Source organism: Scyliorhinus torazame, chromosome 14 (assembly GCF_047496885.1).
Source record: "Scyliorhinus torazame isolate Kashiwa2021f chromosome 14, sScyTor2.1, whole genome shotgun sequence".
NCBI classification, from domain to species: domain Eukaryota; kingdom Metazoa; phylum Chordata; class Chondrichthyes; order Carcharhiniformes; family Scyliorhinidae; genus Scyliorhinus; species Scyliorhinus torazame.
Window position 1 is genome coordinate 184,229,287 of NC_092720.1, and position 25,775 is coordinate 184,255,061.

Genomic DNA, 25,775 nt, shown 5'->3' on the forward strand with positions numbered 1-25,775 from the left:
AGTGTGTGTCGGGGATTTGATTGGAGATGGTGAGTGTGTGTCGGGGGGGGGTTTGATTGGAGATGGTGAGTGTGTGTCGGGGGGTTTGATTGGAGATGGTGAGTGTGTGTCGGGGGGTTTGATTCGAGATGGTGAGTGTGTGTCGGGGGTTTGATTGGAGGTGGTGAGTGTGTGTCGGGGGGGGTTTAATTGGAGATGGTGAGTTTGTGTCGGGGGGGGTTTGATTGGAGATGGTGAGTGTCTGTCGGGGGGTTTGATTGGAGATGGTGAGTGTGTGTCGGGGGGTTTGATTGGAGATGGTGAGTGTGTGTCGGGGTTTGATTGGAGATGGTGAGTGTGTGTCGGGGGTTTGATTGGAGATGGTGAGCGTGTGTCGGGGGGGGTTTGATTGGAGATGGTGAGTGTGTGTCGGGGGGTTTGATTGGAGATGGTGAGTGTGTGTCGGGGGGTTAGATTCGAGATGGTGAGTGTGTGTCGGGGGTTTGATTGGAGGTGATGAGTGTGTGTCGGGGGGTTTGATTGGAGATGGTGAGTGTGTGTCGGGGGTTTGATTGGAGAGGGTGAGTGTGTGTCGGGGGGGTTTGATTGGAGATGGTGAGTGTGTGTCGGGGGGATTGGAGATGGTGAGTGTGTGTCGGGGGAGTTTGATTGGAGATGGTGAGTGTGTGTCGGGGGGTTTAATTGGAGATGGTGAGTGTGTGTCGGGGGGATTGGAGATGGTGAGTGTGTGTCGGGGGGGTTTGATTGGAGATGGTGAGTGTGTGTCGGGGGGTTTAATTGGAGATGGTGAGTGTGTGTCGGGGGGATTGGAGATGGTGAGTGTGTGTCGGGGGGTTTAATTGGAGATGGTGAGTGTGTGTCGGGGGGATTGGAGATGGTGAGTGTGTGTCGGGGGGTTTGATTGGAGATGGTGAGTGTGTGTCGGGGGTTTGATTGGATATGGTGAGTGTGTGTCGGGGGAGTTTGATTGGAGATGGTGAGTGTGTGTCTAGGGGGGGTTTGATTGGAGATGGTGAGTGTGTGTCGGGTGATTGGAGATGGTGAGTGTGTGTCTCGGGGTTTGATTGGAGATGGTGAGTGTGTCGGGGGGGGGTTGATTGGAGATGGTGAGTGTGTGTCGGGTGATTGGAGATGGTGAGTGTGTGTTGGGGGGATTGATTGGAGATGGTGAGTGTGTCGGGGGGGGTTTGATTGGAGATGGTGAGTGTGTGTCGGTGGTTTGATTGGAGATGGTGAGTGTGTGTCGGGGGGTTTGATTGGAGATGGTGAGTGTGTGTCGGGGGGGTTTGATTGGAGATGGTGAGTGTGTGTCGGGGGGTTTGATTGGAGATTGTGAGTGTGTGTCGGGGGGTTTGATTGGAGATGGCGAGTGTGTGTCGGGGGGTTTGATTGGAGATGGTGAGTGTGTGTCGGGGGGTTTGATTGGAGATGGTGAGTGTGTGTCGGCGGATTGGAGATGGTGAGTGTGTGTTGGGGGGTTTGATTGGAGATGGTGAGTGTGTGTCGGGGGGGGTTTGATTGGAGATGGTGAGTGTGTGTCGGGGGGTTTGATTGGAGATGGTGAGTGTGTGTCGGGGGTTTGATTGGAGATGGTGAGTGTGTGTCGGGGGGGTTGATTGGAGATGGTGAGTGTGTGTCGGGGGTTTTGATTGGAGATGGTGAGTGTGTGTCGGGGTGTTTGATTGGAGATGGTGAGTGTGTGTTGGGGTTTGATTGGAGATGGTGAGTGTGTGTGTCGGGGGTTTGATTGGAGAGGGTGAGTGTGTGTCGGGGGGGTTTGATTGGAGATGGTGAGTGTGTGTCGGGGTTTGATTGGAGATGGTGAGTGTGTGTCGGGGGGTTTGATTGGAGATGGTGAGTGTGTGTCGGGGGTTTGATTGGAGATGGTGAGTGTGTGTCGGGGGGGGTTTGATTGGAGATGGTGAGTGTGTGTTGTGGGTTTGATTGGAGATGATGAGTGTGTGTCGGGGGGTTTGATTGGAGATGGTGAGTGTGTGTTGGGAGGTTTGATTGGAGATGGTGAGTGTGTGTCGGGGGGTTTGATTGGAGATGGTGAGTGTGTGTCGGGGGGGGTTTGATTGGAGATGGTGAGTGTGTGTTGGGGGGTTTGATTGGAGATGGTGAGTGTGTGTTGGCGGGAGTTTGATTGGAGATGGTGAGTGTGTGTCGGGGGGATTGATTGGAGATGGTAAGTGTGTGTCGGGGGGGGGTTGATTGGAAATGGTGACTGTGTGTCGGGGGATTGGAGATGGTGAGTGTGTGTCGGGGGTGGTTTGTTTGGAGATGGTGAGTGTGTGTCGGGGTTTGATTGGAGATGGTATGTGTGTGTCGGGGTGGTTTGATTGGAGATGGTGAGTGTGTTTCGGGGGGTTTGATTGGAGATGGTGACTGTGTGTCGGGGTTTGATTGGAGATGGTGAGTGTGTGTCAGGGGGGGTTTGATTGGAGATGGTGAGTGTGTGTCGGGGGGTTTGATTGGAGATGGTGATTGTGTGTCGGGGGGGGTTTGATTGGAGATGGTGAGTGTGTGTCGGGGGGGGTTTGATTGGAGATGGTGAGTGTGTGTCGGGGGGTTTGATTGGAGATGGTGAGTGTGTGTCGGGGGGTTTGATTGGAGATGGTGAGTGTGTGTCGGGGTTTGATTGGAGATGGTGAGTGTGTGTCGGGGGGTTTGATTGGAGATGGTGAGTGTGTGTCGGGGGGTTTGATTGGAGATGGTGAGTGTGTGTCGGGGTTTGATTGGAGATGGTGAGTGTGTGTCGGGGGTTTGATTGGAGATGGTGAGTGTGTGTCGGGGGGGGGTTTGATTGGAGATGGTGTGTGTGTGTCGGGGGGTTTGATTGGAGATGGTGAGTGTGTGTCGGGGGGTTTGATTGGAGATGGTGAGTGTGTGTCGGGGGTTTGATTGGAGGTGGTGAGTGTGTGTCGGGGGGTTTGATTGGAGATGGTGAGTGTGTGCCGGGGGTTTGATTGCAGAGGGTGAGTGTGTGTCGGGGGGTTTGATTGGAGATGGTGAGTGTGTGTCGGGTGGTTTGATTGGAGATGGTGAGTGTGTGTCGGGGGGTTTGTTTGGAGATGGTGAGTGTGTGTCGGGGGGTTGGAGATGGTTAGTGTGTGTCGGGGGGGGGGGGTTGATTGGAGATGGTGAGTGTGTGTCGGGGGGGGTTTGATTGGAGATGGTGAGTGTGTGTCGGGGGTTTGATTGGAGATGGTGAGTGTGTGTCGAGGGGTTTGATTGGAGATGGTGAGTGTGTGTCGGGGGGTTTGATTGGAGATGGTGAGTGTGTGTCGGGTGATTGGAGATGGTGAGTGTGTGTCGGGGGGTTTGATTGGAGATGGTGAGTGTGCGTCGGGGGGGTTTGATTGGAGATGGTGAGTGTGTGTCGGGGGGTTTGATTGGAGATGGTGAGTGTGTGTCGGGGGGGTTTGATTGGAGATGGTGAGTGTGTGTTGGGGGTTTGATTGGAGATGGTGAGTGTATGTCGGGTGATTGGAGATGGTGAGTGTGTGTCGGGGGGTTTGATTGGAGATGGTGAGTGTGTGTCGGGGGGGTTTGATTGGAGATGGTGAGTGTGTGTCGGGTGATTGGAGATGGTGTGTGTGTGTCGGGGGGTTTGATTGGAGATGGTGAGTGTGTGTCGGGGGGTTTGATTGGAGATGGTGAGTGTGTGTCGGGGGGTTTGATTGGAGATGGTGAGTGTGTGTCGGGGTTTGATTGGAGATGGTGAGTGTGTGTCGGGGGGTTTGATTGGAGATGGTGAGTGTTTGTCGGGGTTTGATTGGAGATGGTGAGTGTGTGTCGGGTGGTTTGATTGGAGATGGTGAGTGTGTGTCGGGGGGTTTGTTTGGAGATGGTGAGTGTGTGTCGGGGGGTTGGAGATGGTTAGTGTGTGTCGGGGGGGGGGGGTTGATTGGAGATGGTGAGTGTGTGTCGGGGGGGGTTTGATTGGAGATGGTGAGTGTGTGTCGGGGGTTTGATTGGAGATGGTGAGTGTGTGTCGAGGGGTTTGATTGGAGATGGTGAGTGTGTGTCGGGGGGTTTGATTGGAGATGGTGAGTGTGTGTCGGGTGATTGGAGATGGTGAGTGTGTGTCGGGGGGTTTGATTGGAGATGGTGAGTGTGCGTCGGGGGGGTTTGATTGGAGATGGTGAGTGTGTGTCGGGGGGTTTGATTGGAGATGGTGAGTGTGTGTCGGGGGGGTTTGATTGGAGATGGTGAGTGTGTGTTGGGGGTTTGATTGGAGATGGTGAGTGTATGTTGGGTGATTGGAGATGGTGAGTGTGTGTCGGGGGGTTTGATTGGAGATGGTGAGTGTGTGTCGGGGGGGTTTGATTGGAGATGGTGAGTGTGTGTCGGGTGATTGGAGATGGTGTGTGTGTGTCGGGGGGTTTGATTGGAGATGGTGAGTGTGTGTCGGGGGGTTTGATTGGAGATGGTGAGTGTGTGTCGGGGGGTTTGATTGGAGATGGTGAGTGTGTGTCGGGGTTTGATTGGAGATGGTGAGTGTGTGTCGGGGGGTTTGATTGGAGATGGTGAGTGTTTGTCGGGGTTTGATTGGAGATGGTGAGTGTCTGTCGGGGGGATTGGAGATGGTGAGTGTGTGTTGGGGTTTGATTGGAGATGGTGAGTGTGTGTCGGGGGGTTGATTGGAGATGGTGAGTGTGTGTCGGGGGGTTTGATTGGAGATGGTGAGTGTGTGTTGGGGGGTTTGATTGGAGATGGTGAGTGTGTGTCGGGGGGATTTGATTGGAGATGGTGAGTGTGTGTCGGGGTTTGATTGGAGATGGTGAGTGTGTGTCGGGTGGTTTGATTGGAGATGGTGAGTGTGTGTCGGGGGTTTGATTGGAGATGGTGAGTGTCTGTCGGGGGGATTGGAGATGGTGAGTGTGTGTTGGGGTTTGATTGGAGATGGTGAGTGTGTGTCGGGGGGGTTTGATTGGAGATGGTGAGTGTGTGTTGGTGGGTTTGATTGGAGATGGTGAGTGTGTGTCGGGGGGTTTGATTGGAGATGGTGAGTGTGTGTCGGGGGGGTTTGATTGGAGATGGTGAGTGTGTGTCGGGGGTTTGGAGATGGTGAGTGTGTGTCGGGGTTTGATTGGAGATGGTGAGTGTGTGTTGTGGGTTTGATTGGAGATGATGAGTGTGTGTCGGGGGGTTTGATTGGAGATGGTGAGTGTGTGTCGGGGGTTTGATTGGAGATGGTGAGTGTGTGTCGGGGTTTGATTGTAGATGGTGAGTGTGTGTTGTGGGTTTGATTGGAGATGGTGAGTGTGTGTCGGGGGGTTTGATTGGAGAGGGTGAGTGTGTGTCGGGGGGTTTGATTAGAGATGGTGAGTGTGTGTTGGGGGGTTTGATTAGAGATGGTGAGTGTGTGTTGGGGTTTGATTAGAGATGGCGAGTGTGTGTCGGGGGGTTTGATTGGAGATGGTGAGTGTGTTTCGGGGGTTTGATTAGAGATGGTGAGTGTGTGTTGGGGTTTGATTGGAGATGGCGAGTGTGTGTCGGGGGGTTTGATTAGAGATGGTGAGTGTGTGTTGTGGGTTTGATTGGAGATGGTGAGTGTGTGTCGGGGGGTTTGATTGGAGATGGTGAGTGTGTGTCGACGGTTTGATTGGAGATGGTGAGTGTGTGTCGGAGGGGGTTTGATTGGAGATGGTGAGTGTGTGTCGGGGTGTGTTTGATTGGAGATGGTGAGAGTGTGTCGGGGGATTGGAGATGGTGAGTGTGTGTCGGGGTTTGATTGGAGATGGTGAGTGTGTGTCGTGGGGTTTGATTGGAGATGGTGAGTGTGTGTCGGGGGTTTGATTGGAGAGGGTGAGTGTGTGTCGGGGCGTTTGATTGGAGATGGTGAGTGTGTGTCGGGTGGTTTGATTGGAGATGGTGAGTGTGTGTCGGGGGGTTTGTTTGGAGATGGTGAGTGTGTGTCGGGGGTTTGGAGATGGTTAGTGTGTGTCGGGGGGGGGGGGTTGATTGGAGATGGTGAGTGTGTGTCGGGGCGGATTTGATTGGAGAGGGTGAGTGTGTGTCGGGGTTGGATTGGAGATGGTGAGTGTGTGTCGGGGGTTTGATTGGAGATGGTGAGTGTGTGTCGGGTGGTTTGATTGGAGATGGTGAGTGTGTGTCGGGGGTTTGATTGGAGATGGTGAGTGTGTGTCGAGGGGTTTGATTGGAGATGGTGAGTGTGTGTCGGGGGATTTGATTGGAGATGGTGAGTGTGTGTCGGGTGATTGGAGATGGTGAGTGTGTGTCGGGGGGTTTGATTGGAGATGGTGAGTGTGTGTCGGGGGGTTTGATTGGAGATGGTGAGTGTGCGTCGGGGGGGATTTGATTGGAGATGGTGAGTGTGTGTCGGGGGGTTTGATTGGAGCTGGTGAGTGTGTGTCGGGGGAGTTTGATTGGAGATGGTGAGTGTGTGTTGGGGGTTTGATTGGAGATGGTGAGTGTGTGTCGGGTGATTGGAGATGGTGAGTGTGTGTCGGGGGGTTTGATTGGAGATGGTGAGTGTGTGTCGGGGGGTGTTTGATTGGAGATGGTGAGTGTGTGTCGGGTGATTGGAGATGGTGAGGGTGTGTCGGGGGGTTTGATTGGAGATGGTGAGTGTCTGTCGGGGGGTTTGATTGGAGATGGTGAGTGTGTGTCGGGGGGTTTGATTGGAGATGGTGAGTGTGTGTCGGGGTTTGATTGGAGATGGTGAGTGTGTGTCGGGGGGTTTGATTGGAGATGTTGAGTGTTTGTCGGGGTTTGATTGGAGATGGTGAGTGTCTGTCGGGGGGATTGGAGATGGTGAGTGTGTGTTGGGGTTTGATTGGAGATGGTGAGTGTGTGTCGGGGGGGTTTGATTGGAGATGGTGAAGGTGTGTTGGGGGGTTTGATTGGAGATGGTGAGTGTGTGTCGGGGGGGTTTGATTGGAGATGGTGAGTGTGTGTCGGGGTTTGATTGGAGATGGTGAGTGTGTGTTGGGTGGTTTGATTGGAGATGGTGAGTGTGTGTCGGGGGTTTGATTGGAGATGGTGAGTGTCTGTCGGGGGGATTGGAGATGGTGAGTGTGTGTTGGGGTTTGATTGGAGATGGTGAGTGTGTGTCGGGGGGGTTTGATTGGAGATGGTGAGTGTGTGTTGGGGGGTTTGATTGGAGATGGTGAGTGTGTGTCGGGGGGTTTGATTGGAGATGGTGAGTGTGTGTCGGGGGGGTTTGATTGGAGATGGTGAGTGTGTGTCGGGGGTTTGGAGATGGTGAGTGTGTGTCGGGGTTTGATTGTAGATGGTGAGTGTGTGTTGTGGGTTCAATTGGAGATGGTGAGTGTGTGTCGGGGGGTTTGATTGGAGATGGTGAGTGTGTGTCGGGGGTTTGATTGGAGATGGTGAGTGTGTGTCGGGGTTTGATTGTAGATGGTGAGTGTGTGTTGTGGGTTTGATTGGAGATGGTGAGTGTGTGTCGGGGGGTTTGATTAGAGATGGTGAGTGTGTGTTGGGGGGTTTGATTAGAGATGGTGAGTGTGTGTTGGGGTTTGATTGGAGATGGCGAGTGTGTGTCGGGGGGTTTGATTGGAGATGGTGAGTGTGTGTCGGGGGTTTGATTAGAGATGGTGAGTGTGTGTTGGGGTTTGATTAGAGATGGCGAGTGTGTGTCGGGGGGTTTGATTAGAGATGGTGAGTGTGTGTTGTGGGTTTGATTGGAGATGGTGAGTGTGTGTCGGGGGGTTTGATTGGAGATGGTGAGTGTGTGTCGACGGTTTGATTGGAGATGGTGAGTGTGTGTCGGGGGGGTTTGATTGGAGATGCTGAGTGTGTATCGGGGGGGGTTTGTTTGGAGATGGCGAGTGTGTGTCGGGGGGGTTTGATTGGAGATGGTGAGTGTGTGTCGGGGGGGGTTTGATTGGAGATGGTGAGTGTGTGTTGGGGGGGTTTGATTGGAGATGGTGAGTGTGTGTCGGGGGGGGTTTGATTGGAGATGGTGAGTGTGTGTTGGGAGTTTGATTGGAGATGGTGAGTGTGTGTCAGGGGGTTTGATTGGAGATGGTGAGTGTGTGTCGGGGGTTTGATTTGAGATGGTGAGTGTGTGTCGGGGGATTGGAGATGGTGAGTGTGTGTCGGGGGGTTTGATTGGAGATGGTGAGTGTGTGTCGGGAGGTTTGATTGGAGATGGTGAGTGTGTGTCGGGGGGTTTGATTGGAGATGGTGAGTGTGTGTCGGGAGGTTTGATTGGAGATGGTGAGTGTGTGTCGGGGGGTTTGATTGGAGATGGTGAGTGTGTGTCGGGGGGTTTGATTGGAGATGGTGAGTGTGTGTTGGGGGGTTTGATTAGAGATGGTGAGTGTGTGTTGGGGTTTGATTGGAGATGGCGAGTGTGTGTCGGGGGGTCTGATTGGAGATGGTGAGTGTGTGTCGGGGGTTTGATTAGAGATGGTGAGTGTGTGTTGGGGTTTGATTGGAGATGGCGAGTGTGTGTCGGGGGGTTTGATTAGAGATGGTGAGTGTGTGTTGTGGGTTTGATTGGAGATGGTGAGTGTGTGTCGGGGGGTTTGATTGGAGATGGTGAGTGTGTGTCGACGGTTTGATTGGAGATGGTGAGTGTGTGTCGGGGGGGGTTTGATTGGAGATGGTGAGTGTGTGTCGGGGTGGGTTTGATTGGAGATGGTGAGTGTGTGTCAGGGGATTGGAGATGGTGAGTGTGTGTCGGGGTTTGATTGGAGATGGTGGGTGTGTGTCGTGGGGTTTGATTGGAGATGGTGAGTGTGTGTCGGGGGTTTGATTGGAGAGGGTGAGTGTGTGTCGGGGGGTTTGATTGGAGATGGTGAGTGTGTGTCGGGTGGTTTGATTGGAGATGGTGAGTGTGTGTCGGGGGGTTTGTTTGGAGATGGTGAGTGTGTGTCGGGGGTTTGGAGATGGTTAGTGTGTGTCGGGGGGATGGTTGATTGGAGATGGTGAGTGTGTGTCGGGGCGGGTTTGATTGGAGATGGTGAGTGTGTGTCGGGGTTGGATTGGAGATGGTGAGTGTGTGTCGGGGGTTTGATTGGAGATGGTGAGTGTGTGTCGGGTGGTTTGATTGGAGATGGTGAGTGTGTGTCGGGGGTTTGATTGGAGATGGTGAGTGTGTGTCGAGGGGTTTGATTGGAGATGGTGAGTGTGTGTCGGGGGATTTGATTGGAGATGGTGAGTGTGTGTCGGGTGATTGGAGATGGTGAGTGTGTGTCGGGGGGTTTGATTGGAGATGGTGAGTGTGTGTCGGGGGGTTTGATTGGAGATGGTGAGTGTGCGTCGGGGGGGGGTTTGATTGGAGATGGTGAGTGTGTGTCGGGGGAGTTTGATTGGAGATGGTGAGTGTGTGTTGGGGGTTTGATTGGAGATGGTGAGTGTGTGTCGGGTGATTGGAGATGGTGAGTGTGTGTCGGGGGGTTTGATTGGAGATGGTGAGTGTGTGTCGGGGGGGGTTTGATTGGAGATGGTGAGTGTGTGTCGGGTGATTGGAGATGGTGAGTGTGTGTCGGGGGGTTTGATTGGAGATGGTGAGTGTGTGTCGGGGGGTTTGATTGGAGATGGTGAGTGTGTGTCGGGGGGTTTGATTGGAGATGGTGAGTGTGTGTCGGGGTTTGATTGGAGATGGTGAGTGTGTGTCGGGGGGTTTGATTGGAGATGTTGAGTGTTTGTCGGGGTTTGATTGGAGATGGTGAGTGGCTGTTGGGGGGATTGGAGATGGTGAGTGTGTGTTGGGGTTTGATTGGAGATGGTGAGTGTGTGTCGGGGGGGTTTGATTGGAGATGGTGAGTGTGTGTTGGGGGGTTTGATTGGAGATGGTGAGTGTGTGTCGGGGGGGTTTGATTGGAGATTGTGAGTGTGTGTCGGGGTTTGATTGGAGATGGTGAGTGTGTGTCGGGTGGTTTGATTGGAGATGGTGAGTGTGTGTCGGGGGTTTGATTGGAGATGGTGAGTGTCTGTCGGGGGGATTGGAGATGGTGAGTGTGTGTTGGGGTTTGATTGGAGATGGTGAGTGTGTGTCGGGGGGGTTTGATTGGAGATGGTGAGTGTGTGTTGGGGGGTTTGATTGGAGATGGTGAGTGTGTGTCGGGGGGTTTGATTGGAGATGGTGTGTGTGTGTCGGGGGGGTTTGATTGGAGATGGTGAGTGTGTGTCGGGGGTTTGGAGATGGTGAGTGTGTGTCGGGGTTTGATTGTAGATGGTGAGTGTGTGTTGTGGGTTTGATTGGAGATGGTGAGTGTGTGTCGGGGGGTTTGATTGGAGATGGTGAGTGTGTGTCGGGGGTTTGATTAGAGATGGTGAGTGTGTGTTGGGGTTTGATTGGAGATGGCGAGTGTGTGTCGGGGGGTTTGATTGGAGATGGTGAGTGTGTGTCGGGGTTTGAATAGAGATGGTGAGTGTGTGTTGGGGTTTGATTGGAGATGGCGAGTGTGTGTCGGGGGGTTTGATTAGAGATGGTGAGTGTGTGTTGTGGCTTTGATTGGAGATGGTGAGTGTGTGTCGGGGGGTTTGATTGGAGATGGTGAGTGTGTGTCGACGGTTTGATTGGAGATGGTGAGTGTGAGTCGGGGGGGGTTTGATTGGAGATGCTGAGTGTGTATCGGGGGGGGTTTGTTTGGAGATGGCGAGTGTGTGTCGGGGGGGTTTGATTGGAGATGGTGAGTGTGTGTCGGGGGGGGTTTGATTGGAGATGGTGAGTGTGTGTTGGGGGGGTTTGATTGGAGATGGTGAGTGTGTGTCGGGGGGGTTTGATTGGAGATGGTGAGTGTGTGTTGGGGGTTTGATTGGAGATGGTGAGTGTGTGTCGGGGGGTTTGATTGGAGATGGTGAGTGTGTGTCGGGGGTTTGATTTGAGATAATGAGTGTGTGTCGGGGGATTGGAGATGGTGAGTGTGTGTCGGGGGGTTTGATTGGAGATGGTGAGTGTGTGTCGGGAGGTTTGATTGGAGATGGTGAGTGTGTGTCGGGGGGTTTGATTGGAGATGGTGAGTGTGTGTCGGGAGGTTTGATTGGAGATGGTGAGTGTGTGTCGGGAGGTTTGATTGGAGATGGTGAGTGTGTGTCGGGGGGTTTGATTGGAGATGGTGAGTGTGTGTCGGGGGGTTTGATTGGAGATGGTGAGTGTGTGTCGGGGGGTTTGATTGGAGATGGTGAGTGTGTGTCGGGGGTTTGATTGGAGATGGTGAGTGTGTGTCGGGGGGTTTGATTGGAGATGGTGAGTGTGTGTCGGGGGGGTTTGATTGGAGATGGTGAGTGTTTGTCGGGGGGTTTGATTGGAGATGGTGAGTGTGTGTCGGGGGGTTTGATTGGAGATGGTGAGTGTGTGTCGGGGGGTTTGATTGGAGATGGTGAGTGTGTGTCGGGGGGTTTGATTGGAGATGGTGAGTGTGTGTCGGGGGGGTTTGATTGGAGATGGTGAGTGTTTGTCGGCGGGTTTGATTGGAGATGGTGAGTGTGTGTCGGGGGTGTTTGATTGGAGATGGTGAGTGTTTGTCGGGGTGTTTGATTGGAGATGGTGAGTGTGTGTCGGGGGGTTTGATTGGAGATGGTGAGTGTGTGTCGGGGTGTTTGATTGGAGATGGTGAGTGTGTGTCGGGGGTTTGATTGGAGATGGTGGGTGTGTGTCGGGGGGTTTGATTGGAGATGATGAGTGTGTGTCGGGGGATTGGAGATGGTGAGTGTGTGTTGGGGTTTGATTGGAGATGGTGAGTGTGTGTTGGGGTTTGATTGGAGATGGTGAGTGTGTGTTGGGGTTTGATTTGAGATGGTGAGTGTGTGTTGGGGTTTGATTGGAGATGGTGAGTGTGTGTCGGGGCATTGGAGATGGTGAGTGTGTGTCGGGGGGTTTGATTGGAGATGGTGAGTGTGTGTCGGGGGGTTTGATTGGAGATGGTGAGTGTGTGTCGGGGTTTGATTGGAGATGGTGAGTGTGTGTCGGGGGGTTTGATTGGAGATGGTGAGTGTGTGTCGGGGGATTGGAGATGGTGAGTGTGTGTCGGGGGATTGGAGATGGTGAGTGTGTGTCGGGGGGTTTGATTGGAGATGGTGAGTGTGTGTCGGGGGGTTTGATTGGAGATGGTGAGTGTGTGTCGGGGTTTGATTGGAGATGGTGAGTGTGTGTCGGGGGGTTTGATTGGAGATGGTGAGTGTGTGTCGGGGGGGGTTTGATTGGAGATGGTGAGTGTGTGTCGGGGGTTTGATTGGAGATGGTGAGTGTGTGTCGGGGGGGGTTTGATTGGAGATGGTGAGTGTGTGTCGGGGGATTTGATTGGAGATGGCGAGTGTGTGTCGGGGGGTTTGATTGGAGATGGTGAGTGTGTGTCGGGGGGATTGGAGATGGTGAGTGTGTGTCGGGGTGGGGTTTGATTTGAGATGGTGAGTGTGTGTCGGGGGGGTTTGATTGGAGATGGTGAGTGTGTGTCGGGGGGTTTGATTGGAGATGGTGAGTGTGTGTCGGGGGAGTTTGATTGGAGATGGTGAGTGTATGTCGGGTGGGGGTTGATTTGAGATGGTGAGTGTGTGTCGGGGGATTTGATTGGAGTTGGTGAGTGTGTGTCGGGGGGGTTTGATTGGAGATGGTGAGTGTGTGTCGGGGGTTTGATTGGAGATGGTGAGTGTGTGTCGGGAGATTGGAGATGGTGAGTGTGTGTCGGGGGGTTTGATTGGAGATGGTGAGTGTGTATCGGGGGGTTTGATTGGAGATGGTGAGTGTGTGTCGGGAGGGTTTGATTGGAGATGGTGAGTGTGTGTCGGGAGATTGGAGATGGTGAGTGTGTGTCGGGGGGTTTGATTGGAGATGGTGAGTGTGTGTCGGGGGGTTTGATTGGAGATGGTGAGTGTGTGTCGGGTGATTGGAGATGGTGAGTGTGTGTCGGGGTTTGATTGGAGATGGTGAGCGTGTGTCAGGGGGTTGATTGGAGATGGTGAGTGTGTGTCGGGGTTTGATTGGAGATGGTGAGTGTGTGTCGGGGGGTTTGATGGGAGATGGTGAGTGTGTGTCGGGGTGTTTTGATTTGAGATGGTGAGTGTGTGTCGGGTGATTGGAGATGGTGTGTGTGTGTCGGGGGTTTTGAGATGGTGAGTGTGTGTCGGGGGGGGTTCGATTGGATATGGTGAGTGTGTGTTTGGGGTTTGATTGGAGATGGTGAGTGTGTGTCGGGGGTTTGATTGGAGATGGTGAGTGTGTGTCGGGGGGTTTGGAGATGGTGAGTGTGTGTCGGGGGGTTTGATTGGAGATGGTGAGTGTCTGTCGGGAGTTTGATTGGAGATGGTGAGTGTGTGTCGGGTGATTGGAGATGGTGAGTGTGTGTCGGGGGGGTTTGATTGGTGATGGTGAGTGTGTGTCGGGGGATTGGAGATGGTGATTGTGTGTCGGGGGGTTTGATTGGAGATGGTGAGTGTGTGTCGGGGGGTTTGATTGGAGATGGTGAGTGTGTGTCGGGGGGTTTGATTGGAAATGGTGAGTGTGTGTCAGGGGGTTTGATTGGAGATGGTGAGTGTGTGTCAGGGGGTTTGATTGGAGATGGTGAGTGTGTGTCGGGGGGGTCTGATTGGAGATGGTGAGTGTGTGTCGGGGGTTTGATTGGAGATGGTGAGTGTGTGTCGGGGGTTTGATTGGAGATGGTGAGTGTGTGTCGGGGGGGGTTTGATTGGAGATGGTGAGTGTGTGTCGGAGGGGGTTTGATTGGAGATGGTGAGTGTGTGTCGGGGGGTTTTATTGGAGGTGGTGAGTGTGTGTCGGGGGGTTTGATTGGAGATGGTGAGTGTGTGTTGGGGTTTGATTGGAGATGGTGAGTGTGTGTCGGGGGGTTTGATTGGAGATGGTGAGTGTGTGTTGGGGGGTTTGATTGGAGATGGTGAGTGTGCGTCGGGGGGTTTGATTGGAGATGGTGAGTGTGTATCGGGGGGTGTTTGATTGGATATGGTGAGTGTGTGTCGGGGTTTGATTGGAGATGGTGAGTGTGTGTCGGGGGGTGTTTGATTGGAGATGGTGAGTGTGTATCGGGGGGTGTTTGATTGGAGATGGTGAGTGTGTGTCGGGGTTTGATTGGAGATGGTGAGTGTGTGTCGGGGGTTTGATTGGAGATGGTGAGTGTGTCGGGGGGTGTTTGATTGGAGATGGTGAGTGTGTGTTGGGGGTTTGATTGGAGATGGTGAGTGTGTGTCAGGGGTTTGATTGGAGATGGTAAGTGTGTGTCGGGGGTTTGATTGGAGATGGTGAGTGTGTGTCGGGGGGTTTGATTGGAGATGGTGAGTGTGTGTCGGGGGGTTTGATTGGAGATGGTGATTGTGTGTCGGGAGGTTTGATTGGAGATGGTGAGTGTGTGTCGGGGGGGTTTGATTGGAGATGGTGAGTGTGTGTCGGGGGGTTTTGATTGGAGATGGTAAGTGTGTGTCGGGGGGGGTTTGATTGGAGATGGTGAGTGTGTGTCGGATGATTGGAGATGGTGAGTGTGTGTCGGGGGGTTTGATTGGAGATGGTGAGTGTGTGTCGTGGTTTGATTGGAGATGGTGAGTGTGTGTCGGGGTTTGATTGGAGATGGTGAGTGTGTGTCGGGGTTTGATTGGAGATGGAGAGTGTGTGTCGGGGGGGTTTGATTGGAGCTTGTGAGTGTGTGTCGGGGGGGGTTTGATTGGAGATGGTGAGTGTGTGTCGGTGGGTTTGATTGGAGGTGGTGAGTGTGTGTCGGGGGGTTTGATTGGAGATGGTGAGTGTGTGTCGGGGGGTTTGATTGGAGATGGTGAGTGTGTGTTGGGGGTTTGATTGGAGATGGTGAGTGTGTGTCGAGGGATTGGAGATGATGAGTGTGTGTTGTGGGTTTGATTGGAGATGGTGAGTGTGTGTCGGGGGTTTGATTGGAGATGGTGAGTGTGTGTCGGGGGGGTTTGATTGGAGGTGGTGAGTGTGTGACGGGGGGGTTTGATTGGAGATGGTGAGTGTGTGTCGGGGGGTGTTTGATTGGAGATGGTGAGTGTGTGTTGGGGGTTTGATTGGAGATGGTGAGTGTGTGTCAGGGGTTTGATTGGAGATGGTAAGTGTGTGTCGGGGGTTTGATTGGAGATGGTGAGTGTGTGTCGGGGGGTTTGATTGGAGATGGTGAGTGTGTGTCGGGGGGTTTGATTGGAGATGGTGATTGTGTGTCGGGAGGTTTGATTGGAGATGGTGAGTGTGTGTCGGGGGGGTTTGATTGGAGATGGTGAGTGTGTGTCGGGGGGTTTTGATTGGAGATGGTAAGTGTGTGTCGGGGGGGGTTTGATTGGAGATGGTGAGTGTGTGTCGGATGATTGGAGATGGTGAGTGTGTGTCGGGGGGTTTGATTGGAGATGGTGAGTGTGTGTCGTGGTTTGATTGGAGATGGTGAGTGTGTGTCGGGGTTTGATTGGAGATGGTGAGTGTGTGTCGGGGTTTGATTGGAGATGGAGAGTGTGTGTCGGGGGGGTTTGATTGGAGCTTGTGAGTGTGTGTCGGGGGGGGTTTGATTGGAGATGGTGAGTGTGTGTCGGTGGGTTTGATTGGAGGTGGTGAGTGTGTGTCGGGGGGTTTGATTGGAGATGGTGAGTGTGTGTCGGGGGGTTTGATTGGAGATGGTGAGTGTGTGTTGGGGGTTTGATTGGAGATGGTGAGTGTGTGTCGAGGGATTGGAGATGATGAGTGTGTGTTGTGGGTTTGATTGGAGATGGTGAGTGTGTGTCGGGGGTTTGATTGGAGATGGTGAGTGTGTGTCGGGGGGGTTTGATTGGAGGTGGTGAGTGTGTGACGGGGGGGTTTGATTGGAGATGGTGAGTGTGTGTCGGGGGGTTTGATTGGAGATGGTGAGTGTGTGTTGGGGGTTTGATTGGAGATGGTGAGTGTGTGTCGGGGGATTGGAGATGGTGGGTGTGTGTTGTGGGTTTGATTGGAGATGGTGAGTGTGTGTTGGAGGTTTGATTGGAGATGGTGAGTGTGTGTCGGGTGATTGGAGATGGTGAATGTGTGTCGGGGGGTTTGATTGGAGATGGTGAGTGTGTGTCGGGGGGGCTTTGATTGGAGATGGTGAGTGTGTGTCGGGGGGTTTGATTGGAGATGGTGAGTGTGTGTCGGGGGTTTGATTGGAGATGGTGAGTGTGTGTCGGGGGGGTTTGATTGGAGATGGTGAGTGTGTGTCGGGGGGTTTGATTGGAGATGTTGAGTGTGTGTCGGGGGGTTTGATTGGAGATGGTGAGTGTGTGTCGGGGGGGGTTTGATTGGAGATGGTGAGTCAGTGTCGGGGGATTGGAGATGGTGAGTGTGTGTCGGGGGGGGTTTGATTGGAGATGGTGAGTGTGTGTCGGGGGGGTTTGATTGGAGATGGTGAGTGTGTGTCGGGGGGGGTTTGACTGGAGATGGTGAGTGTGTGTTGGGGGGGGTTTGATTGTAGATGGTGAGTGTGTGCTGGGGTTTGATTGGAGATGGTGAGTGTTTGTCGGGGGGTTTGGTTGGAGATGGTGAGTGTGTGTCGGGGGTTTGATTGGAGATGGTGAGTGTGTGTCGGGGGGTTTGATTGGAGATGGTGAGTGTGTGTCGGGGGGGTTTGATTGGAGATGGTGAGTGTGTGTCAGGTGGGTTTGATTGGAGATGGTGAGTGTGTGTCGGGGGGGTTTGATTGGAGATGGTGAGTGTGTGTCAGGTGGGTTTGATTGGAGATGGTGAGTGTGTGTCGGGGGGGTTTGATTGGAGATGGTGAGTGTGTGTCAGGTGGGTTTGATTGGAGATGGTGAGTGTGTGTCGGGGGGTTTGATTGGAGATGGTGAGTGTGTGTCGGGGGGATGGGGTGGGAGTTGATTTGTGATGGTGAGCGTTTGTTGATTTTCTGATTGGAGTTGGTTAGCGAACGTTTTCCCAGTTTCTCACTTAGTGTTGGCACAGAATGTGACCAGTTTGTGACGTTCAAACTGAAGAGCAACTGCATTATGTGGGAGGGAGTGAGATGTGCAAACATTATTTTTGCTCGCAGTGGAGCTGTTTATAGAAGCCAGTAGTAATTTTTCTCGCGAATCAAATATAAATATCCCAGGTACGAGTTTGTATATCAGTCACAGCTCCGAGTAACACCAATAGTTGTAAAATAGTCAAGGAGATGGGTAGCAAATCCAAAGAAATGTCAATGTTTTAAAGGGAAAATCAGACTGTTAATAATTGTCTTGTGACCTGATGCTGAGATCTAAGGGACAGGATGGAGCACGTTGATAGTTTTTTGATTTTACTGTACCTCCTGACATTTTGTGAGTACGTTTATTCAATCCCGCTCTGAGATTGCGAGGAGCTGACGCACAAATAGGAATAGTTTTTATATTGTTGTTCTGCCTTCAGTCTCCAGAACGAACTGATTCAATCCCAGTCTGAGATTGAGTAGAGATGGCATGCAATGGGAATAGAATTTTTATTTTTGCAATTTACTCCTGGCATCTCCTGAAGGATCTGATTCAAACCATGTCCGGAGACTCAAACACAGAATCGAGACTCTGAGTGCAGATCTGAGGGAATGCTGCACTGTCAGAGGGTCAGTACTGAGGGAGTGCTGCATTGTCAGGGTCAGTACTGAGGGAGTGCTCCACTGTCAGAGGGTCAGTACTGAGAGAGTGCTGCACTGTCAGAGGGTCAATACTGAGGGAGTGCTGCACTGTCAGAGGGTCAGTACTGAGGGAGTGCTGCACTGTCAGAGGGACAGCACTGAGGGAGTGCTGCACTGTCAGAGGGACAGCACTGAGGGAGTGCTGCACTGTCAGAGGGTCAGTTCTAAAGGAGTGCTGCACTGTCAGAGGGACAGCACTGAGGGAGTGCTGCACTGTCAGAGGGACAGCACTGAGGGAGTGCTGCACTTTTGGATGGTTGGTAATGAAGGAGTGCACTGAAGTCAGTGAAGCAAGATGGAGGGAATGCTGCATTTTTTTATTTGCTATCTTTTAGTTGAGAGCAAGACTCTTTCTCCCACCCGTTTTTTTTATTTTAAATGGTCGCAGATCCACTGTTTCTAAGAGGTACATTAGGATTCTCCCAAATCTCCGAGCCAATATTTATCCCTCAATCAACATCACCAAGCAGATTCTTTTGCTTCACTGGAATCTTACGTTCTGCAATTTATATGCCCCACGTGTCTGTTGTGATTCGCAGCTGGTCACTATTTCTATAATTTGCAGCCAATGTGAAGCGGAGATTATACGTGTGGGTCAAAGTTCAGCACCTGTTTGAAATCCTTCTTTTTTTAAATAGGGAATTGATTCCAGAAGGAAAAGATGACCAATGGGAAACGGAGTCTCGTCAGGACAGACACACCATATTGCCTCCCAGAATTGACTGATCAGCTAATCAGAACACCTGCCTGACACGGTGGCTCGCTGGAAAAAACAGCTGGAATCCTAACACGAGGAATATCAGCACCGGCGTTGGGAAACAGCTGAAATCCTGGTACCCGGAATATCAGCACCAACATTGGGAAAACAGCTGGAATCCTCACACTCAGAATGTTAACACCATTACTGGGAGAACAGCTGGAATCCTAATTCCCAGAATATCAGCTCCAACAATGGGAAACAGCTGGAATCCTGACACCTCGAATATCAGCAGCAACACTGGGAAAACAGCTGGAATCCTGACACCGCGAATATCAGCAGCAACACTGGGAAAACAGCTGGGATTGTAACTCCCGAAATATCAGCACCAACATTGAGAAAACAGCTGGAATCCTGACACCGCGAATATCAGCACCGGCTGTAGGAAAACAGCTGGAATCTTAACCCCTGGAGCATTTTTCAGCACTAAGATTCCTGCTCTCTGTGTGAGGGTCCAGTCAGAGTGGATACCCCTTGAATCGTCCCCACACAGACTGAGGTCCACCCCCATTGTCTGAGAGAGGGTCCAGTCAGACTGGAGACCCCCCTGAATCATCTCCAGACAGACTGAGATTCCCTCCCTCTCCCATTGGTACCCAGTTGGAGTGATGTGTCTGTCCAGTCTGACCATTCAGACCCTCTGTGTGACCCTGTCTCTTGCCGCCCAGCACTTCCCGTCCTGGGGTCACTATGACCTGTGTAAGACACGGCTTTACTGGGACCAGGGAATGAGTTGGGATTACATGGCCTGCCAGCCTGAGGCCAACCTGCTCACCAGATTCCTGAAGATCAAGTTGGATCCTCCCAACAGTACGTGTGGAGAGAAACCTGAGATGTACTGCACACTGGTGAGTAGAATCCTTTCTGAACTAGCATCTGTTGTGTATCACACTGTGATTGGACACTCACTGAACTGCCCTTATCAAAGTGAAATCTATCCAAACTCCCACACTGGATTAGTTAACAGGGGCATTGAGTACAAACGCAAGGAAGATATGGGAAACATTTATAAAGCACTGGTTAGATCCTAGCTGAGGTATCGTGTTCAATTCTGGACACTACTCTTTGAGAATGATGTCAGGGCCTTGGAGAGGTTGCAGAGGAGATTCACTCGAATGGTTGCTGGAATGAGAGGCTTCAATTAATGTGGAGAGACTGGAGAATCTGGGATTGCAACTCCTCAGGGAATATGTCCAAATATGTTTCTGATCCATGTTCTGTCCATTATCTCCGGTGGGGTATAGCTGGACTCTGCCCAATAACTCCCCGCTGTTAGCAGATTCCTAAACTCCCCTCTTATTGACTACACTAAGTTTAACCCGATGCTGGTGTCTACATTGTATACCTTGTGTTGCCCTATTATGTATTTTCTTTCATGTACTAAATGAGCTGCATGCAGAAAAATAATTCTCTCTGTAACTCGGTACACGTGACAATAAAATAATCCAATTCAATCCAATCTCCAGTGGGGTATATGGACTCTGCCCAGTATCTCCAGTGGGGTATATGGACTCTGCCCAGTATCTCCAGTGGGGTATAGGGACTCTGTCTAACATTTCTAGTGGGGTATATGGACTCTGTCTTTTATCTCTAGTGTGCTGTATGGACTCTGCCCTGTATCTCCAGTGGACTTTGTCAAATATCTTGAGTGGGGCATATTGAACCTGCCCCCATTGGGTATATAGACTCTGTCTAATATCTCCAGTGTGGTATATTGACCCTGCCCCCATTGGGTATATAGACTCTGTCTAATATCTCCAGTGTGGTATATTGACCTTGCCCCCATTGGGTATATGGACTCTGTCTAATATCTCCAGTGTGGTATATTGACCCTGCCCCCATTGGGTATATCGACTCTGTCTAATATCTCCAGTGTGGTATATTGACCCTACCCCCATTGGGTATATAGACTCTGTCTAATATCTCCAGTGTGGTATATTGACCCTGCCCCCATTGGGTATATCGACTCTGTCTAATATCTCCAGTGTCGTATATTAACCCTGCCCCCATTGGTATAAAGACTCTGTCTAATATCTCCAGTGTGGTATATTGACCCTGCCCCCATTGGTATATAGACTCTGTCTAATATCTCCAGTGTGGTATATTGACCCTGCCCCCATTGGTATATGGACTCTGTCTAATATCTCCAGTGTGGTATCTTGATCCTGCTCCCATTGGGTATATAGACTCTGTCTAATATCTCCAGTGTGGTATATTGATCCTGCCCCCATTGGTATATAGACTGTGTCTAATATCTCCAGTGTGGTATATTGACCCTGCCCCCATTGGGTATATAGACTCTGTCTAATATCTCCAGTGTGGTATATTGACCCTGCTCCATTGGGTATATAGACTCTGTCTAATATCTCCAGTATGGTATATTGACCCTGCCCCCATTGGGTATATAGACTCTGTCTAATATCTCCAGTGTGGTATATTGACCCTGCCTCCATTGGGTATATAGACTCTGTCTAATATCTCCAGTGTGGTATATTGACCCTGCCCCCATTGCGTATATAGACTCTGTCTAATATCTCCAGTGGGGTATATTGACCGTGCCCCCATTGGGTATATAGACTCTGTCTAATATCTCCAATAAGCAAATGCTGAATTGAGCTTCTGATCTGCCAGGTTATGGGGTGAAGTCAGGGGAATGGCACTTGTGTGAATTGCTGGTTCAGAATGCTGGTGCAGACATGATGGGCTGAATGGCCTCCTTCTGCTCTGAAACAATGTTGTGATTCTGATCCTATTCAATTTCTCCAGTGGGAAAGCTGTCCTGTTGTATTTCGATCTCAATAACGTTTCTCCGGGACTGTTGGGAGACCCCTGAAATATCAGGAGGTCTGATTTTCCACCCCGGCGTCTCCAGACTGGATTCCGGTGAGTGTTGTTGGAATCTCCGCACTCTCTGCCGGGCAATCTGATCTGATTGGCTTCCAGTCCCATACACACTGTCTGACAATGAAGTCATTTGGATGTAAATTCAAGGTTGTTTCTGAATATTAATTATTCTCTTGTTAAATGAATCATCTCCTTGGGAAAATTAGCTCCTACATCATTGTTCGAGGGGAATCTGCTGATTTAATAATACATATATTTCAGCAATAATTGAAAATGTATAATTTATTGCAGAACATGTCGTTTATCAGCGGGAATTATTCTCCCGGTCAGTTAGTAAGATGTTGTAAAAATACTATCAGTCTTTGAGGTAAATCTTCCAATTGTTCCATGTTGCACTGTCGGAGCTGTGTTTCAAATACTGCCCTGGATCCAATGAGGCCAGACTCAACTTCCTGGCTCATCAGCATCGGATTTGGGAGACACCCGAAAGATGCTCTGGGGAATCCATCTCGAGGTTCCCAGGAAAAGCTTTCCGCATCACTTGCTCAGAAGCACTAACTTCCCCAGGACAATTGCACTGGGAACCATCCGACAATGCGATTTAAATCACTAACTTCAGATGGTACTACTGACTTTGCACCAATAGTTACTCTGAAAGAATTAGAAGAATTAAAACCACCTCTAACTTCAGTGTAACCATTTTAAACACCCAGACCCAGCCCCACGCGGGATAATCCCCACACTTTGTAACCCCCACATCCTGACTAATCAATCCATAGGCTAATACCAATCCTTGCTGTGCGCAGACCTGGACTCAACACCATCATCCCATGTGGAACCCTCCCTGGCCCACGTCAGACCCTCCCTTTCTCCCGTAGAACCCCAACCACCACCCGGACCCCCACCCACTCACTCACCCCACCACTTCCCAGACCGCCAACCTCCCCTTTCCTGGGCTGCCACCCCCCCACTCTTTAAAATGTAGCCACAGCAGTAGTGTAGTAAACACATGAGTTAATCTGCATCCCAGAGAGAGAGAGCAACATGATAATGACCAGGTCATCTGTTTCTATTGATCGTGGTTGAGTGATTAATATTGGCTTCCTGTCCACTATGTAGCCCAGTTGATGCTCGAAAAACCCACATGAATTTGGAGGCCTTTAACTTGCAATTTATATTTTTGATTCTTAACTGTTTTTTTGACACATGCCTTCGCTCCTTCTTTCCCAATCTGCTCCGTCTCCAGAGTCTCTGCTTTCTGATTCTATATTCAGTGTGGAGTGGGTGAATGAGACGGAAAGACTCCAGGGTGAGAATGTATTCAGCCTGTGGCTGTGACGTTTGTGCAAAGACATCAATTCCTGCACAGATGCTGTGGTGATGTAATGTCCCGGGGGTATGGGTGGTGTTGGGGTGACATGACTGAAGCAGTAATCCAGAGACTGACAGTACCAGTCCCCCACTGGGGTTTGAGACTAGGTGAAGGAAATACTGGGGGGTTCTGCTGTTAGACCACTCACATTGTCCGTTTCCCTCTTCCAACCTGACCTGAACAGACAGCACTTTTCAACAGACATCCTGACGCTTCCCTCGACAGCATTGGCAGGAGTTCAAAGATTAAGTTATTGACCTGTCACCTTGCCCCTTTCTCTCATCCCCTTCAACGCAGCTCTAGCACACACACAGACACACACACTCTCTAAAACAGCTTAACAAAGGAGATCAGAGCATAGAATGATTCCGAATCCCAGCTCTTCACACAAAAGCAAATCCTCAATCAGATTAATTCATCAATTGAATGTCTGAGTCAACATGAAACGGGATGACTTTAATCTACTTTGCATTTCAATGGATTTTTATTTAAACTGTAAATGACATGAAATATAAATTCGATATCGGTAAGGGCAGCATTGTGGTTATGTCTTGCACATAATCCAACGACCTGATGATTTCAAGGAAGGGGTTCAAATCCCAGGAGGGCAGCTGGGATATTTAAATTCAGTGAGGTAAATCAGGATTTAAAATCTCCTCTTTGCATTTGTAAGCATGAAACTACTGAATTATCATTTTTTTTAAAAAGCATCTGGCTCACTCACTTCCCTTTATAATAATAATTTTTATTGTCACAAGTGGCCTTACCTTAACACTGCAATGAAGTTACTGTGAAAATCCCCATAGTCGCCACATTCGGCACCTGTTCAGGTACACAGAGGGAGAATTCAGAATGTCCAATTCACCTAACAGTACATCTTTCGGGACTTGTAGGAGGAAACCGGAGCACCCGGAGGAATCCCACTCAGACACAGGGAGAACGTGCAGACTCCACACAGTCAGTGACCCAAGCTGGGAATCCTTTAGTGAAGGCAATTTGTCGTCTTTATGGATCTAGTTCCAGACCCAGAGCAATGTGGTAGACCCTGAAATGGCCGAGTGGGACACTCAGTTGCCAAGAAGGTGACTCACCACCAACTTCCCAAGGGGAATGTGCGATGGACAATATGGTGTTTAATGGAGGGATGGTTTATTGGTGGATTTTATGGAGGGTCTTGTAGGAGAATGGGGAGATGGATAATTGGAGACTCGGAGAGTTCTAAGGAAGAAAATGCAGAGCTGAGGGCAGTGGCTGGCAGAGGCAGGGCCAACAGTGCCCCAAAGTGATTAAGGCAGGGGATGTACTGAACTAAAGAAGCTCCGGCATATTGGAGGGTTGTAAGGCTGGGGGAGATTACAGAGATTTCAGGCCAAATTATTAATATTGTGGTTTTGCCAGACCAGGACCCAATGAAGGTCACCAAACACAGAGGCACTGGGTGAATGGCATGTGGTTCAGGGTTTAGATGTGGGCAGCATTTTTGGACGATGCCAGGATTTCAGAAGCTGGCCAGGACAGAATTGGAATTATTGAGACTGTACGGTATAGAGTCTACTCTGAGGATTTCAACAGCAAATGGATGAGGCAGGGATTGAGCCGGATGATGTTACACAGCCGCCTCTTTGCTGATGGAGGTGAGATGATTACATTCTTGGCTCTTCCAGACTAAAAAGCGTCAGTTAATTCCCATCGATTTTGGTGATGTAAATGGAATGTTCCGCTGACTCAATAATCCCCTCTTTGATTAATCTTTGCCACCCGTTCAAAGTATTCGCATCCAATTCTGCTTTAGTGTCAATTTGTGACATATATTTGAGTGTTATTCAAACTACAAACAAACTCAAAACGGTGACTCTGCCCAAAACAATAGCTCAACCACATCTGGGATACTACGAACAGATTCAAACGCCTCAATTTCAGACAGAGATGGGACATGGGATACAGGAGATAGTGCGATCCACTGAGAGAGAGATGTGACACAGGGTACAGGAAACTTAGTCTGACCTAGACCGAGAAAGGGAGAGAGAGAGAGAGATGGCACACTGGGTACCTGAGACAGTGTGACCCAGAGAGAGATGGCACACTCGGTACTGGACACACAGTGTGACCCAGAGAGAGTGAGACAGAGGGAGGACATTGGGTATCAAGAGATAGTGGCCATGATACTCCGATCCGCCGGCGTCAAAAGTGGTGCGAGCGACTCCGGCATCAACGGGCCTCCAGGCCCAGGCATTCACCTCTTCCGAGGGGGCTAGCACGGTGCCGAAGTGGTGTCCACTGCTCCGGCGCTCGAAAGCCGGCGCGCCATGGCCGGCGTGGGTCCGCGCATGTGCGTGGGTTACCGTCTCCGCGCCGGCCTACAGGGGCCCGGCACAGAGGAACATAGGGCCCCCACATAATTGGCCCGCCCGCCGATCGTGGGCCTGGCCACCATGGAGGTCCCCCCCAGGAATCGGATTCCCCCGCCCCCCCACCAGGACAGCCCTCGCAGCCAGAACTCTGAGGTCCCACCTGGTAGGACCATACATAACCCATGCCGGCGGGACTTAGACTAACTCGGCGGGCACTCAGTCCAACGAGGCACGGAGAATCGCCGGGTGGTGGCGCCTTCAATTGCCCCCGACCGGCGCGGCAGCAATCCGTGGGCGCAATTGGCGCTGTTTCTCCGGCGACCGGCGGCTCGGCGTCGGAGCGGCGTGGCGCGATTCTCGCCCAGCAATTCTCCGACCCAGCGTGGGATCCAGTGTAACCCAGAGAGGGTGGTAAAGTGAGAGAGGTGACATTAGGTACAGGAGTCACGAGACAACGTGTGACCCAGAGAGAGATGGGACACTGGGTACAGGAGGCAAGATGTGAACCAGAGAAAGACAGAGGCAGAGAGGATGATGTGGGACACTGGATACACAGACACAGCGTGACTGGGGTGTGTTACCATGAATGAGAAGCGATTATCATTTGGAACACAGCTTGAAAAGGCAACGGAAATAAATTCAATTGTAACTTTCAAAAGCGAGTTAGATAAATATATGAAAAAGAAAAAAGATGTAGGAGCATGGTGATAGATCAGTGCAGTGGTATTAACGGGATCACTCGTTCAGAGAGCTGGTACAGGCATAATTTGCTGAATGACCTATTTTGAGGCTATGTCCGGAGGAAGTGTTTTGTTCAACGATGAAAAAATCAGCGAGGCTCCAGCACCGATCCTCCGACCGGTGAGGGGCTAGCAGCCACGCCA

The 25,775-nt window shown here is 51.2% G+C and overlaps 1 protein-coding gene across 4 annotated transcripts in view; it reads left to right on the forward strand.

Annotated features, from left to right (window-relative positions):
- Window positions 1-25,775, forward strand: part of LOC140390265 (netrin-G1-like) — a 158,854-nt gene that overhangs the window by 44,620 nt on the left and 88,459 nt on the right. For all 4 annotated transcript variants that reach the window (XM_072475277.1, XM_072475279.1, XM_072475278.1 and 1 more), the window contains one exon: window positions 18,206-19,172. In XM_072475277.1, coding sequence (XP_072331378.1) covers window positions 18,933-19,172 — 240 coding nt within the window. In that variant the 5' untranslated portion in view covers window positions 18,206-18,932. The remainder of the gene's footprint in view (window positions 1-18,205; window positions 19,173-25,775) is intronic.